The sequence below is a fragment of the Hydractinia symbiolongicarpus genome, chromosome 9 (genome assembly GCF_029227915.1).
Source record: "Hydractinia symbiolongicarpus strain clone_291-10 chromosome 9, HSymV2.1, whole genome shotgun sequence".
Lineage (NCBI taxonomy): Eukaryota > Metazoa > Cnidaria > Hydrozoa > Anthoathecata > Hydractiniidae > Hydractinia > Hydractinia symbiolongicarpus.
The window spans coordinates 27,387,103-27,401,998 of record NC_079883.1 but is presented as its reverse complement, the minus strand read 5'-3'; the positions used below and the strand labels follow the sequence as shown (position 1 = coordinate 27,401,998).

The 14,896-nt window shown below is 31.5% G+C and overlaps 1 protein-coding gene across 2 annotated transcripts; it reads left to right on the top strand.

The window, feature by feature from the left end:
• The first annotated feature begins 1,087 nt into the window (after positions 1–1,087).
• On the top strand, positions 1,088–14,711 carry LOC130657599 (guanine nucleotide-binding protein G(q) subunit alpha-like). Of its 2 annotated transcripts, none has more exons than XM_057460588.1 (7): positions 1,088–1,246; positions 9,639–9,826; positions 10,705–10,859; positions 11,415–11,543; positions 12,432–12,561; positions 12,675–12,828; positions 13,111–14,711. In XM_057460588.1, exons 1-7 carry the CDS (start codon positions 1,129–1,131, stop codon positions 13,299–13,301), a joined length of 1,065 nt encoding a protein of 354 aa, XP_057316571.1. In that variant the 5' UTR covers positions 1,088–1,128; the 3' UTR covers positions 13,302–14,711. The 2 variants fall into 2 exon arrangements, with proteins under 2 accessions (XP_057316571.1, XP_057316570.1); XM_057460587.1 differs by lacking the exon at positions 1,088–1,246 and adding an exon at positions 3,746–4,183.
• Positions 14,712–14,896: the final 185 nt, after the last annotated feature.

The following is a 14,896-nucleotide window of genomic DNA, read 5'->3' as shown; positions in this document are numbered from 1 at the left end:
TTTGTTGTCTGATAATTCTTGATTCGCATTATTTTTTAACAATGAAGGGATTCAGGCTAAATATGTTCTTTATATGTTCTTAATTTTTTGCTTAGCCTAACACTAGCTTCTTATATCAAAAATCTGTGTGCGCTGAACATGCAAAGGTTTATATAATGCTGCTACAAGGAAATATTTTTTTTTTATAAGAACACTAAACTCCTGGTATGTTTTCAATTTCTCGCATTCAGAATGTTCTCACCAGTAAAAGAGTCAAAAATTATTTATTAATTTTTTAGCAATCAAAATTCTAAGATAGAGAGAATTGTGACAGCCCTAAAAATGTTCAGTTCATAACAGTTCGTTCAAAATGTTTGAACCACAGGGGATATCCCCACCCACCGTCATTACCACCCTCTCCTCAATAATTATGCAAATACAAGATTATATAATACTAATTTGTATCTTTATTTGAAAATTTTTTTTGGCCCCTCAGGACTAACAACGGCAACTTTTGGGTACAGACGTTATTTTACTACAGCCGTAAATTACCTTGAATTTTGAAAACAGAAGAAACCTGGAAATCACGAAGAAACCTGGAGTAACTCACAAGAAGGCAACCTCGCCCCTGGAAACGAGGTTGACAAGAGGGTCCTAAATGTTTCGAAGTTTCGATGGGCGGTTCTTTTATTAATCCGTGGCATAAAAAAAATTAATTTGATAACAAAAATAGGGTTCTATTTTTAAGTTAATTTTCGTCTGGACCTAACAAGTTTACCATTTGCTGTTTATTTTTACACGTTATTGCAAAGAATAAGGGAAACGATTTGTAGCTTAAGCAAAATTCACTTCACTGGTATCGAAAAATACATCACCTAATATATAGCAAAATTTAAAATATCGAATATATCGACTGGCATTCTCGACCCCAGAGCTCTCTGAGATAAACTGGTTTTAATCTCAAAGAGCTCTGGGGACGAGAATGATCGACTGGAGCAGTTTTCTTGTCAGTCGCTCATTTTGGTCTCATAATTTGAACATGGAAATTTTTTTTAAACAACAATGATAGTGTTAGATATGTTTACATGTTTATTTGAAACCAGATCTAATGTTTAGTAGGAATTATTATGTACAAGTAAATTAGAGAACATGAGTTGCTGTGTGGATCGAGAAGCAAAGGAGAGAAAGAAGATAAATGATGAGATTGAGAAACAATTGAAGAAGGATAAGCGAGATGCACGAAGAGAGCTTAAACTCCTTCTACTTGGTGAGTTAATTTACGTTTTTTTTTTTTTTTACATCTATGTGCATATGGTTTAACTATAATTATTCTTATTCTCATTATATGACTTAAACGTCTTAAATGACTTAAACGTCTAACTAGCAATATTTTATCAGTATATTTTGCAATAGAGTGTGAAATTAACAGAAACATGCTAACTTTCCGTTTATTTTGTCAATAATTCCCTCTCAATTATGAGTCTGTAGCGTAAGACATATGGAGCCAACAAACTATTACATCATTTGCATGAAGCTTGATAAGACTGTAACACAAAAGCTGTGTAAGAGGAGGATACACTGAAAGTTGTCTAAATGCAAGATTAAGGTCTGTTCTACATTAATGGACTTCATGAAAACATACTTATCAACTTATGTTTGTCAACATTTCGTTCAGGTAGCGAATGAAAAACTAATTCCTATCAGTGAACCCCTTAATCTGTAAGCGTTATTCGAGCTTGTGTTGTCAGTCTTTGTAGCACAACCTCGATTCCAGGACCTGTGGTCTCTTCTTTCTTTTTTTCTTCAGACCTATCAAAATGCGCAGCGCTGATGAGAGATAAAAAGCCTTGGGGACGAGGTTGTTTATACTTTTGTCCTGCGCCATTAAGAAGTAAATAAGCCTTAGATTTCTTCCGTCAAATTTAAACTTGAAATTTCCTGCTAGATTATTTGCTTAATTCTTAAAATTTTTGGTATATAGTTACAGTACAACCTCTCTATAGTTCGAAAAAGTGCCCGATATAGAAAGGCACCCGCTACAAAGAGGTTCGATTTAAATTGGCCTATATTGCTGCAAAAACCTGCTCTGTGGTGTTGGGGCGTAGTCAAATTAGTTGCGTGTGTCAATGGGCTGGATTTGGTAGAGGAAAGAGTGGGAAAACAATATATTGTAAATCCTTCATTCAGAAAAGTAAACTCAAGCAAGACTCCCCCCAAAAAAAATTAAAGATTTTGTTTCGTCTTATAATCCAAGAAAAATATTAATCAAGATTGTAAAAACGCATGAACTATTAACAAGGATTTCGACGGTTATTTATAAGTTTGACCGTCATTCCATTCCTTCCTGAGAAAAGTGTCTGGTTATAAAGAGGTGTCCGCTACAAAGAATGCCCACTGAAAAAAGTTTATAATTATGAATTTTGAAACTCCTTTGTTGTTACCTCGTTCCGGGACAGTTTTTTTCTAACAATATCTACTTTTGCTCATCCGAGATAGTCAGAAGGAGAAAAAGACTCTTGGGGACGAGGTTGATAAACAGCCTCTCAATTTAATGTCACTTGCTTATGAGAACCTGTAAAGCTTACTATTTTTATTTTTTAGTCTTACTTATTCATTTGCTGTAGTTAATTTTAAGAAAACAATTTCAGAATTCAGCCTTACTTTGTTCTTATCTAGAACCTCTAAATTATATGAAAAACAATTAAAAGTGAATTTGCATTCTGGATTGTTCATATTTCAAGACAACATACAGACTGCGTTGTTTTTAGTTTTCAAAACAATGATTTGTTGTGCCTGAGAATGTTCCTATTTTGTTTTTTTTGTTTGACAAAATCTGAGCTTCCCGCTTTTATAAAATATTTTTATATAAAAGCGTGTATGTAACATATCAAAATGTAAATTTAATTAGGAATGGCCAATTAAGACAATTTATTATAGCAACAAGAATATTATTCGCATTCCAAACATTTTTGAAACACTTAATCATCAGGAGTGGGTGGATAAATTTAGAGCGTTTTGTCACTATAACGAGCTTTTATAAAAAATAGCGAACACTGAGGAAGTAACGATATAACGCTAATAGCCTGCTTGGATTTTCTAAAACGATTCTAAAATTTTTAGATCCTTATCGTAGAAAATAACGAACCCTGAAAGGTCCCTAAGGTTCATAAAGTTAGAATTTGTGTGATTTTGTATGACCTATGAGTAGGGGGGAGCAAAATTTGTATCCTAAAATTTAGACGTCCATTACCTGAAAGTTTGTGTAGTTGGGAGAGTTATTGCACGTGATCGTGGTGTTATTTTTGCGCCTGTATATTTCCTTTCGGCCGCCGTACATATTTTAAAGCGCCACTCCTCAAACATAGAAAGAATTTGTATTTAGCAGTCTTATCGCATCGTTCGTACTTGGTAATTTAAAATTATGGTTTTTTGAATAAAAATACTAAAGCAAAAAGCTGTATGCAACGTTTAAAACAATTGAAAAAAAGTTTACACATTCGTTAAAAAACCTGAACCAGAATAATAGAACTATTTAGATCGGTAGATCTTATTTTTACACGGGCACCTGGAGTATCCAAGATGAAATTGCGTTATAAACAAGAAGACTGAGCATGAACATTTCGAACTTTAAATCAGTTTTCATTGCAGGTGTAAGTTTTTAATCAGCTGATGTAAACAAAAAATTTTCGACGATTTACAAAGGGGATTGGCCAACTGTAATCACGTGATAATAAAATCGTGCTTCGGTTTGCTCAACAAAGCTGAACTTTTTTATTTTGCTGGGAACTCCTGTTGTCTGTGAGAAGCTTGAGCGAAGTTGCAGAAGTCCAGAAATGGATGGGAGATCACTTTTTAAATGACTTTCATGGATACGCCCAAGCACTTTTGCATGTTATAAGGATAGTAAACGAGTTATACGTTTATTTACTTCGTCGAACTCTTATGAAGGCTTCGGCTGTTCAAGAATACTTAAAACGGACAGAGAAAGACCTTTGTCATAGCGGCAAGGCTTCATTAACTCGAGATAGACCATAGTCATAGTATAGTAATAGGCATATAACTAATCAATTAATAAACATGCCTATGGATGGCTGTTGCCTCTCTGAAGATGCTAAGGAGCAAAAACGAATAAATGACGAAATAGAACGTCAGCTTAGAAAAGATAAACGTGATGCAAGACGTGAACTAAAGCTACTTTTGCTTGGTTAGTTTTTTATTCTTACATTTCCTAAATGATCTCAAAGCTCTGTATTGAAACAGAATTACCAGCAAATGCAGCAAAGCCTTACTGGTACTATCATTGTGGTATTCAGCCCCATTATGTATGCTGCACATTGTTTTATTTTTTGCACGTTTGATGCCAACGTAAGCAATTACAAACTCTATGTATGTCTTCTAGCACTTTTAACATTAATTTTTGGGTTAATCAAATATAACATCACATAGCTACAGCAGGGATAACCACAAATTAGCTAGGACAGTCTATTTAGGCGATTATCTCACCTAATTAGGCTACCAATATGTTGATTCGTCTCTCTTCCATTGCACAGTTGCAAAGATATTTTAGCTGAAATTTAGAAATTATATCATTTAAAGGCATTTTGATTTATATATATTTGCTTGTTTGTTATGATTTGAGAATGTATGCACTAGGCCATTCTTAATTAATTATTGGTTTGCCTTTTCCGACTCGTAGTTTTGTTTCAAGGTTGGTCAGTTAGTAGAGTTTCTTTTTTTCTTTTCATCATAAATATCATTTTACTGTCTTTCATGGACCTTTTGTGACCCTCACTTTACTGTATTCCACAACTTAATAGGACATCCAAATTTCAATATCTCAATATCTTTAGTTTCCATCTGCGTTTTACCTTTTGGTTGATGGAGCCAAGTGCTCCACAATAGTCACGATGAACAGAGGCACTATCTTTACTTGGAACAGGCCAACCTATACACATTATGGTGTTGATATATATTTAAACAATTATGGTACCTGCTTAAAGTGTGTAGTTGCAACATACTTTGATCTTTTGATTTTTTGTTTGCTTATCAGTTTGTTTGCTCCATTTTTATTTAGCTATACTACAGAAAAATAATTTAGTTGCTTAGTTGGGTTAAGAATCAGCGAAATACTAGAAAACAAAAAATGGTAAAATCAGTCAGGAAATGACAAATAAATGATTTAAAAAACAAACAACAATGCACAGTTTTTTTTGTTTCACAGTTGCAGGGACGTCTGGAAAAAATGTTTAATTTGCTGCGTGATATTTTCAGCATGGCCGAAATCGCTTAGAAACTAAAATGTAGTTAAATTTAACACATAGTAAACACTGTGACTGGTTCTTTAAATAATTTGCCTGCTTGATTCCATTTTTTATTTAACAAAAAATGAGCAAGCAGTTGGATGTTTTTATTGCAGTTTTGGCAGAGGTACAATGTAAATAAATGCAGTTGCTGTAAATGCTTGGTTTCTGAAAAAATCTTGGTAGAGATCCTTTTATTTATGTCTTTTTTATGTCTCGTAAAATATCTAAGGTGGTTTGATAATGAGTAAGATTATAATTAGATTAGGCAAACTGTAATTGTTAAATGTTCTCTCTAGCTTCAGCCCTGTTCAGCATGCTGCCATGAAATAATGCTAAGGATTAAAAGGATCAAAAAAGAATATCAAAAGAATTTCATTTCAATTTTTTTGTTTAACACAAATCTAAGTCCATCTTGATTTTTTTTCTTAAAAATCATAATAGAGCCTTCTAATTCATATCAAACACAGCAATTGCTAATTTGAATATTGAAGTAACAATCAGGTAACCAAATAACATCACATTTGAAATTTGTTGCTGTGCACAGAAAAATGAAGCACTTTAATAGGTCAGTTGGACATAAGAATCTGCATGCAACAGCTTGACATGCAATTTCAAATTTTTAAACTTACACATTCAGTTTTTTACCCACCAATGTTCCCAAGGTTTTGCTGGACACCTGCTTTGTTTTGGTTAAGATTTTGTAAGTGAAGTTAAAATAACTTAATTAAAAAAACAACTTTAAATAACTTAAAATATTTATCAATTAAGCTTTTCGTACGCTACGTACATTATTACAGTCTGGTGAATATACTATGGCTGTTATTTTTAACAATACATAAAGTAAATGTCTGCCTGCAAATGAATATTTTTATGTTGTTCTTTATCTACTTTTACTTGAGTAACAAAATACACTTTACTCTGCAATTGTGTGTTTTTAACTAAAGTTTCTTTAAGGGAGATGTTCAAATTCTATTAATGCTTTTTTAATATATATTTAGTTTTTACGTTGAAATTAACACCCATAGCCAAAATGTCCCAAAACTAAATTTGAGTAAGTACATTATATATATTTGTGTTTTTTAAAATGGACCTGTTAATAGCAACATTGCAGCTCAGTCTATTTGTCTACCTAGAATGAAAAACTTAAACTGATAGTAAAAGTTTAGTTATGGATAGAATGAATAGCTTGGTGTTCCTTATATATTATTCAAGGGTAGAAAGTTTTTATTTTTTAATTCTAATCTTTGTTCTTAATCACACTTAGGATATGTTTCATGTTACAGAAAGCAAAGCAAATGCAAAAACATGGCTTGATGACTACTTCTCAAAATGCACTTAAAAACTCTTTAAAAACTCTAAATAACCAAGAAGTAAAAAAATATGCTTCCGTTCTCTATATTTTTTAGTTCTGTATTCTTGTGACCCCTATTTTCACAGACAGTGGAAACTGAGACTTTTTTTTTTGCTGATTTCTGATACAGTAAGTTGTACTAATTTAACAAGCACACTACAATATTTATAGCTCAGCCTTTCTAATTCACTTCAGTACACTGCAAATTTTTAAAGTGATTTGAAAAAAAGAGTTCGAATCGGCAAAATTTTGCGAAGGCAAATTTTTCTTCGCAATTTATGGAAGAACCCTTCAATTGCCTTGAATCTATCGTAAATATATAGAAAGTCTTCCTTTTAATGCAAGAACTAATAAAGATCGTAAAAGTGGTTGCTGAATTCTCTAGTATTTATTTTCTATATTACTTTAAAAGATGCAATACAATATCCTCAAAATTCTAAATGTTGCACGACTGTTGAATATGTTGAATGTTCATTCAATTTTCAGACATGCTTGGTGAATCATGCAGCCATTGATACGTTGTGCGGAAATCATTTTATTCGGAATATTTTTTTTTTAACAGCGTTCGATACAGCAGGAGATGCTTACAAAGAATCTTTTGAAAAAACAAAAGGCTATTGTTTAAAAAATAAGAATGAACAAAAAAAAATCTGCACACTGTTTTAAAAGGGTTAACCCAAGGTTCATTTAAAAACAGAAGCTGATGAGAACGAGATCGTAAAAAGTTGGAGCTCCTAGAAGCCGATTTTTTTCTTGTTTATAATACATTTTTAAAAAGGAGTTTCTGCTGACTCAGCAATTTTAGTGTTAAGTTAAAATCATTTTCTAATGTATTAAGGCCTATATTTTCAGGAAATAGAAAAAAAAATGGTATAAATAAAACACTGAGTAAATAATTAAGCTATTTGGACAGCTAAAAAAGGGATACTGCCACCTTAAAACAATGTTAAAAACAAAGAAAAAATGGATGGTGTTATAAAGCTGTTACAACAGTGCCTGGAAGATTGTACATCAGTTAGATTTTATTCCTGCCTGCAATTTACTTAAAAATGGTGAAACACATTTGTTATTGGGATAATTTATTTTCTTGCCAAACCATCATCTTTTCCAAATATTTTGAATGCACTTTGTGGGACTCCACTTCTTGTGACTTTTTGGTCTTCAGGCTTGAACAGGAGTATATGTTTTGGTTTGTGCCCCATTCGCACACCAAAACTTGTATGGTGAGTAATCAGTTGTGCACGCCATAGGAATTACTTTTTTTCGTTGTTTTCGGCTTCTTTTTATCATGTGTGTTACTCCCAATTTTGCTGTTGTCATTTTTGTTAATTCAGATGGCCGAAGTGTGTGATGTTGCACATGCCAAGAGCAATTATGGCATTTGTAGAGGCGTGTGTGTGCGATCGCCTGCTATTCTGTTCAAGCCAGGTCTTTGTATGTATTAGGGAGCATTCCCTAATATCCACAAAAACCAAAAAAGTATGCATATACCAAATAAGGTTAAAGATATTTCTCAATGCAAAACTTATGTAAAGAAAATACTGAAAAATTTTTCGGAAAAAAATTATGCAATTTTACTTGTCCAAAATAAAGCTGTATTTTAACGATTTTTAATATCCAACTGGAAATTTAATTCTAAGAAGTCCCAACAAAAAATGGATCTCAAATTTTGATTTTGCACAAAGCAGGTGTTTAGCAGACCATGGTAAACCTGAATTTGAATAAGTAGCCTTAAGGAACCCTGAAATTTAAATCAAATATGTAAAAGAAAGCCTGAAAACACTAAAAAATTTGTAATGACTAATTTGTTAAACTATCGGACCAAACTATTTGTACTTTCATGTTGAACACCTTTTCTTATATATGATAAATCAGCCAACAAATGAATAAGAAAAGTTTTAAAAACACATGTTAAAATTTTATTTTTAATTTATAAAGTAGCACGAAGCTTTTCGTAACTGAGTTACATTTTCAAGTGATAAAAATATCTTAAGCTAAAAACCTTTATACAAAATATCTACAATAAAATAATTAATTGATTTAATTAAAATGTTCTACCCAAGGGAATACAAGTAAAAATCATGGACAAGCGAAACAAAAGAAAGATAATGTACAAAATCACTATGTGTAAAAATAAAATAAAAGAAATAAAAACTAATTGCCCACGGGAATAGAGAATAAAAACAGGCGATTGTGTAGATAAAAAGCTATGTAACTCCATTCCTAAATAACAAAAGTGATTTGGTCTCTTTTTGATCATTCAAGAGGGCGATCAAGAGGGCCCTATGGGAACAAATGAAAAATGCCTCCAAAATCTTTCTTTTTCTAGTGTCTCTTGGCGCCTTAGACAAGATGGACAAGATGTTTTTAAAACTTTTCTTATTTTCTTATATATTTTTACACTTTTATTATATATATACACAGGTTTTACTGATATGTTTCATAACTATAAATTACTTTAGTTATGGTGGCAATTTCATTATAATCTTTTATGTTGATTTTTAAGGGTAAGAAGTAAGAAAGAACCGTGATTATGATATTACTCTGTAAATGACCCTGAATTTGATCCAATAAATTCAGACACTCTGCAAAGTTTAATGTTCATCATTTTCCAATATAGCACAATGAGACTTCATAGCTTCATATATTCAATTTACAAGAAAGATATTATGACATGGAATATCATCACTTCACCTTACAGTTTTCTTCATAATAATCTTTCCTTTAAAATTGAACATGTGTTTTGTAATAAATAAATATACATTCCCCATTGTCAGAGACTATTTATTAAAAGAAATAATTACCAATCAAAAAAGTCTACCTGACAAACCATGTAGGTTGGATTATGGAACACAATTTTTTTAAGGACAATCAAAACATTTTATAAGAATGCTTTTTCTAAATCAGAATTTGAAATCAAATGTACCAGTTAGTCATTTCGAATTTTGGATTTAAAGCTGAAGTGTGTTTTTTTCAATTTTCTATGATGTGCTTTCTAATTATAGGGACTGGGGAATCTGGAAAAAGTACCTTTATCAAACAGATGAGAATTATCCATGGTCAAGGATATACCGAAGATGATAGAAAAGGATATACCAAGCTTGTTTTTCAAAATATATTTCAAGCCATTCAAGCACTATGTAGGGCTATGAAAACTCTAAACATTGATTATGAAAACCCTTCAGCAAATGAGGTGAGGTTGTTTCCTTAAATAGGTCTTCTTAATAAGCAAGGCCTATAGTAATCTATCCATTACCGTACATTTGCTTTTGCGAGAAATTAGTGTTTCAATTCTGCATGTAGGCTTGCTAAGTTAATGCCAGCCTGTCCATATCTACAAAAATATTAAAAGGTTTTAAATGATTTCTGCTGCCCTTAGGTTCTGAAAAAGATGAGTTTACTTTGCTTTGGGAAAGTTAACAGTTTTAGTCTAAGGTATTCCCCAGTTACCCCTGTAAAGGAATCTATTGACCATCAAGTTATTTAGCCACTAAGTTGCAACTGCAATGTAATGACTAATCTTAATTTAATCTGTTAAGTTAATCTCCTTTTTGTTGTTTTGATGTTGAAATAAATATCTCATGTAATAAATACTATTTACCAATTATTATGTTAGCCTATTGTTAAGAAATACATTGATATAAGTTTATCAAATGTTGATAAACTTTTACCTGTTGATCTCTTCTCTTTATCTTTTGAAGTCTTCGGTAAAACTGCTAAACAAAGAGTCGTCATTTATATGTAGTTTGCAAGAAAGGGTATCCTCCATTTTCAGACTTCTAAAATTTTGCAAATACATATATTTATTAAAAATATGTGTTTTTATTATGGTCCTTATACACAATTATGTACTTTATAATGCTCAAAAAATAGCAAGAATATTTTATTTAATAAAACTCTGATTGTGCAACAAATAATAGTTGAAAAATCAATCTACGATGATTAATGATATAGCATTATATGAAAATTAATTGGAAGATGCTATAGATTCACAACTTTCTTTATAGTAGAAAGTGTGATTGATACACAAAGTCTTTGGGATTACCAGTACTTTCTAAAATCTTTTTTTAGGAGAATGCTAAACTGGTATTGAGTGTAGATCATGAACAAGTTTCAGTGTTAGAACTGCATTGTACGAAAGCTATAGGTGTCCTCTGGAAAGATAATGGTATACAAGAAGCATATGATCGTAGGAGGGAATTTCAATTATCTGATTCAGCAAGATAGTTAGTAGACTTGTGATTCGCTTTATTTGTTATCTTTACTTTCCTTATTTATTAATTTGTTTATTATAAAGCTTCACAGACTGATACAGAACGATAGTTCCAATAAAATGGCTTATGTGAATACTTCTATTGTTGACTGTTTAAAATTGAACGAAAGACAACGAAATAGTACAATAGAAGCCATTGTTATATATAAGGGTTTGCATCACTATTTTTTTTTTTTTTTTGTTTTTGTACAGTTTTAACGGGTTCCCTGCACAAGCATAGTATTTTTCTTTTATTGGTATGGCAGAAGTTTTGAAATAAGGAATGTTGGAAAAGGTTTGCAAGTGCAATAGAAATGTTTCAGTATCTATGGAAAAAAGGGAACCAATTAACGGGAATTAATTAACGATGTTACTTAAATGTAAAACAAAAGTTTCATTTCCAATTTTTTTTGCTGCATACCTTTGTTCAAACCCATCGTTCACTACAACTCACTGTTTAATATCAGTTGGTGTAAACAAAGCCTTAGTAAACTTTTTAGGAAAATAAGCACGAATGTTTCTTGTTTAGTTATTTAAGTGACTTGGAGAGGATATCAGCACCAAGTTATGTTCCAAATGAGCAAGATGTACTACGTGCAAGGGCACCCACCACTGGAATTATTGAATATCCATTTGACTTGGATACAATTATTTTTAGGTAAGTAATGTCTGAAATGTTTTGTGGTGAACAATCTGTGTTTTTGCTGAAGTGATTTCAGACGCATAAATATAAAGCATGGTGTAGCTAGCTTTGTCTGTTAGACGGAAAATAACCAATAATAGGTGTTGCCAATTAGTTTCTAATTTTCCCCTATTTTTTTGTCTTTTATATTCGTTTCTTTTTTAAACCTATGTAAAAAATTCAGTCTAAAGTTCATTTATTGCATGTGCATATTATGCGAGTTAAAAACACAATCATGATTTAAATTTTTTGATGCATGTTTGTTACAAGGAATTATTGCTGAGAGAGCTGTTTCTGGGCATCTAAGACGTAAAATTTAGAGATTTTTCCTCCTGACTCCAAAAGGCTCTAAAGGAAATTTCCAGCCCAAATTTTGTATATATAGCTCACATCTTACAGTGTGCGAAATATTTGAAATAACTGCAGTTTTGGGGTATCTCACTAAATTCGTAAAACGGCATCCAAATGGGCAATACTCTGCAACAAAAAGTCTCTTTGCAGATACATGGGCTAGATAAACAGTGTTTAAAATGCAATCATCAAAGTCCTACATTATGAAACTATCTATTTTGGGCTCGACAGGTCCTGTAAAAGCGTAAAAAAGAGATTGAAGTGATTTCTTTTTGTTTTTTATGAATACTTTAACAAGAAAATGTAAAAAATAACATTTTTTTTTTTGTTCGACACAAAGAAAAATGATTTTAAAGATTTAGTAGAATGAATATAGGTTGTTATATAGAATTGTTTTTGTTGATCACAAGTCTTGCTTCACTTCATACTTTTGTTTTCAAAAAATTCAGTCTAAAGTTTTTGTTGATCACAAGTCTTGCTTCACTTCATACTTCATACTTTTGTTTTCAATAGGATGGTAGATGTGGGTGGACAACGTTCTGAAAGGAGAAAATGGATTCACTGCTTTGAAAATGTTACGTCAATTATGTTTTTGGTTGCACTTAGTGAATATGACCAAGTTTTGTTTGAATCAGAAAATGAGGTAAAAAGTTTAATAACGTTTTCAAGAAGGCACATCTAAGAATTTTCATCTGTGGTGTAGAAACTTTGTTTGAAACTATGCAATATTTATAGTATATTATTTGTAATATTTAGAATCGAATGGAAGAGAGTAAAGCCTTATTCAAGACCATAATAACTTATCCATGGTTTCAACAATCTTCTATCATCTTATTTCTTAATAAAACAGATTTATTGAAAGAAAAAATACAAAAGTCAGACTTAGTTACATATTTCCCAGATTATGATGGTATGTTCATAGTTTTAAATATGCCTACTACTTCAATATGCTTACTTAAATTTTTTTTCAATTCAATGTGATGTTGCAAATATGTATCCCCGAAAAAAAGAACAAAAATTGACTTGATTTATTCTTAGGATTCCCTGTTTACCTTTCAGAGAAAAGTTTGTTACATAAATTTTGAATCATACATTTTTAAAATATCTGCGGATTTGAACCCTTTCATTTTGCACTTTAATTTATAGTTATTTTTCTAATGAATAAGCACTTATCCACTTCTTTATTTTTCAGGTCCTAGTCAAGATGCCAAATCTGCTCAGGATTTTATTTTGAAGATGTTTGTTGATCTGAATCCCGATACTGAAAAAATAATTTATTCACATTTTACTTGCGCAACAGACACAGAAAACATTCGATTCGTGTTTGCAGCTGTGAAAGACACTATTTTACAGTTGAACCTGAAAGAGTATAATTTAGTGTAAAAGAAATTTAAAAAAAATACACAATTCCATATTTGTGGATAGTTTCCGGTGATACTGGAACGCTTCATTCATATCATCTATGAAGATTTTTTTTTTGAAGAAGATGAATTTTTCCGATGAAAAGAAAGACAAATATTCGAAGAACACTAATTTGAAGATTATAAAAAGGTTTCGTAGTATATTCGCTTGCAGCCTGAATGCACTACGTTAGAAATTATGAAGTAACAACCGGAGGTTTCTGTGGATGGACATGATGTAAAAATCTGTTCGAAGTGATGTTGTTTTTTGGGATGAGATTTTATGGGTGTACCACTCATATTTTATGCACGTGTGACGTAAAAGACCTGTGACCACCAAATATCAGGTTTTTTGATCACTTTCCCAGTGTCTTATAAATAAGTCTTTCTCACCCAAGTAAGAATACTCAAAAGTGTCCATTGCTATACAAAGAAGTTTGTCTCCTCCGCAGGTGCAAAATGTGTATGGTGATTGTAGTAATATGTATTATCTATCAAAAGCAATGTTCGTTTTTAGTAGGCGAAAAATATGTGAATATATTATGCTGAAAAATTGTATGTCCTCTCGATTTACTTAGGATATAGTTAAATTTAATGATCCCGCATATTTTTTTAGTTTTTATTCTCAACTCAGCTATGTAAACTCCTTATATACACTTAGATACCACAGTTTATTTTTATGTGTTCTTATTTACCATGTACAATTTATTATAATTCGTTCTTTACGGTGCGTATGGACATAACACTCTACTCAGGACGTCATTCTCTTGTGAGTTCACCATGCAGTTTATTCTACAAGCATAATGCACAAGTATAAAAATTACGCTAGTCAATTAGTTTTTCGTTCTTTTAACGTGTGTTTTAGAAAAAAAGTCACTTAATAAAACGTTTCGAGATAGTGTGTTTGTTGTTATTTAAGGCTATGAATAATTTGTGGAATTCACTTATGAGACGAAGGTCTAACTACTTTAGCTACTTTCCTAAAACAGCGTTTTACTTTTTTGTGTGTTTTATATCACTGTGCTAATGTTTTTGTTATTTATGTGCAGAATAAAACATTTTTATCTCATTAGAATACTGTTTTTCCTGTAAAAAAACATTTTTTTTAATGTTGCACCAAACTTGTAATTTTGCTTGTAGATGTACTGTAGTTTACTGGTGTTTTCCAAATTAACTAGTGATGAGATAACGGCTTTTTAAACAAACTGTAGAAAACATCCATATCATTTTGATACAATTGATTCGAGATTTCTTCATTTGAGTACGGTGCAAATTTTTGTGAGGAGAGAGTTTGAATGTCTTCCATTTTTGTGTTTATATTTTATGCTTCGTCTAATCACCACTGTACTAAAATTTAACGACATCGCTTATCATAATTGTGAAATGAAAATTATTCTGTTGTTTTTTTTCTTCATCAATGTGTATAGATCTGCATGAAGTAGACTTCCCTCCTCTCAGTTTGTAATCTGAGATGTACAGGTTTTTCAAAAAAAATGGGAATTTATTGACCTTATTTATTGACCTTATTCCAGGACCTTATTCCAGGAAATTAACGATCACGAAATTAACACAATTAAA

Bases quoted from the DNA above. Each gene is read 5' to 3' on its own strand.
- LOC130657599 (XM_057460587.1), top strand. From the start codon at position 4,057: ATGCCTATGGATGGCTGTTGCCTCTCTGAAGATGCTAAGGAGCAAAAA. The intron at 4,184-9,638 runs GTTAGTTTTTTA...TTCTAATTATAG, and splicing joins ACTAAAGCTACTTTTGCTTG to GGACTGGGGAATCTGGAAAA. The intron at 9,827-10,704 runs GTGAGGTTGTTT...ATCTTTTTTTAG, and splicing joins AAAACCCTTCAGCAAATGAG to GAGAATGCTAAACTGGTATT.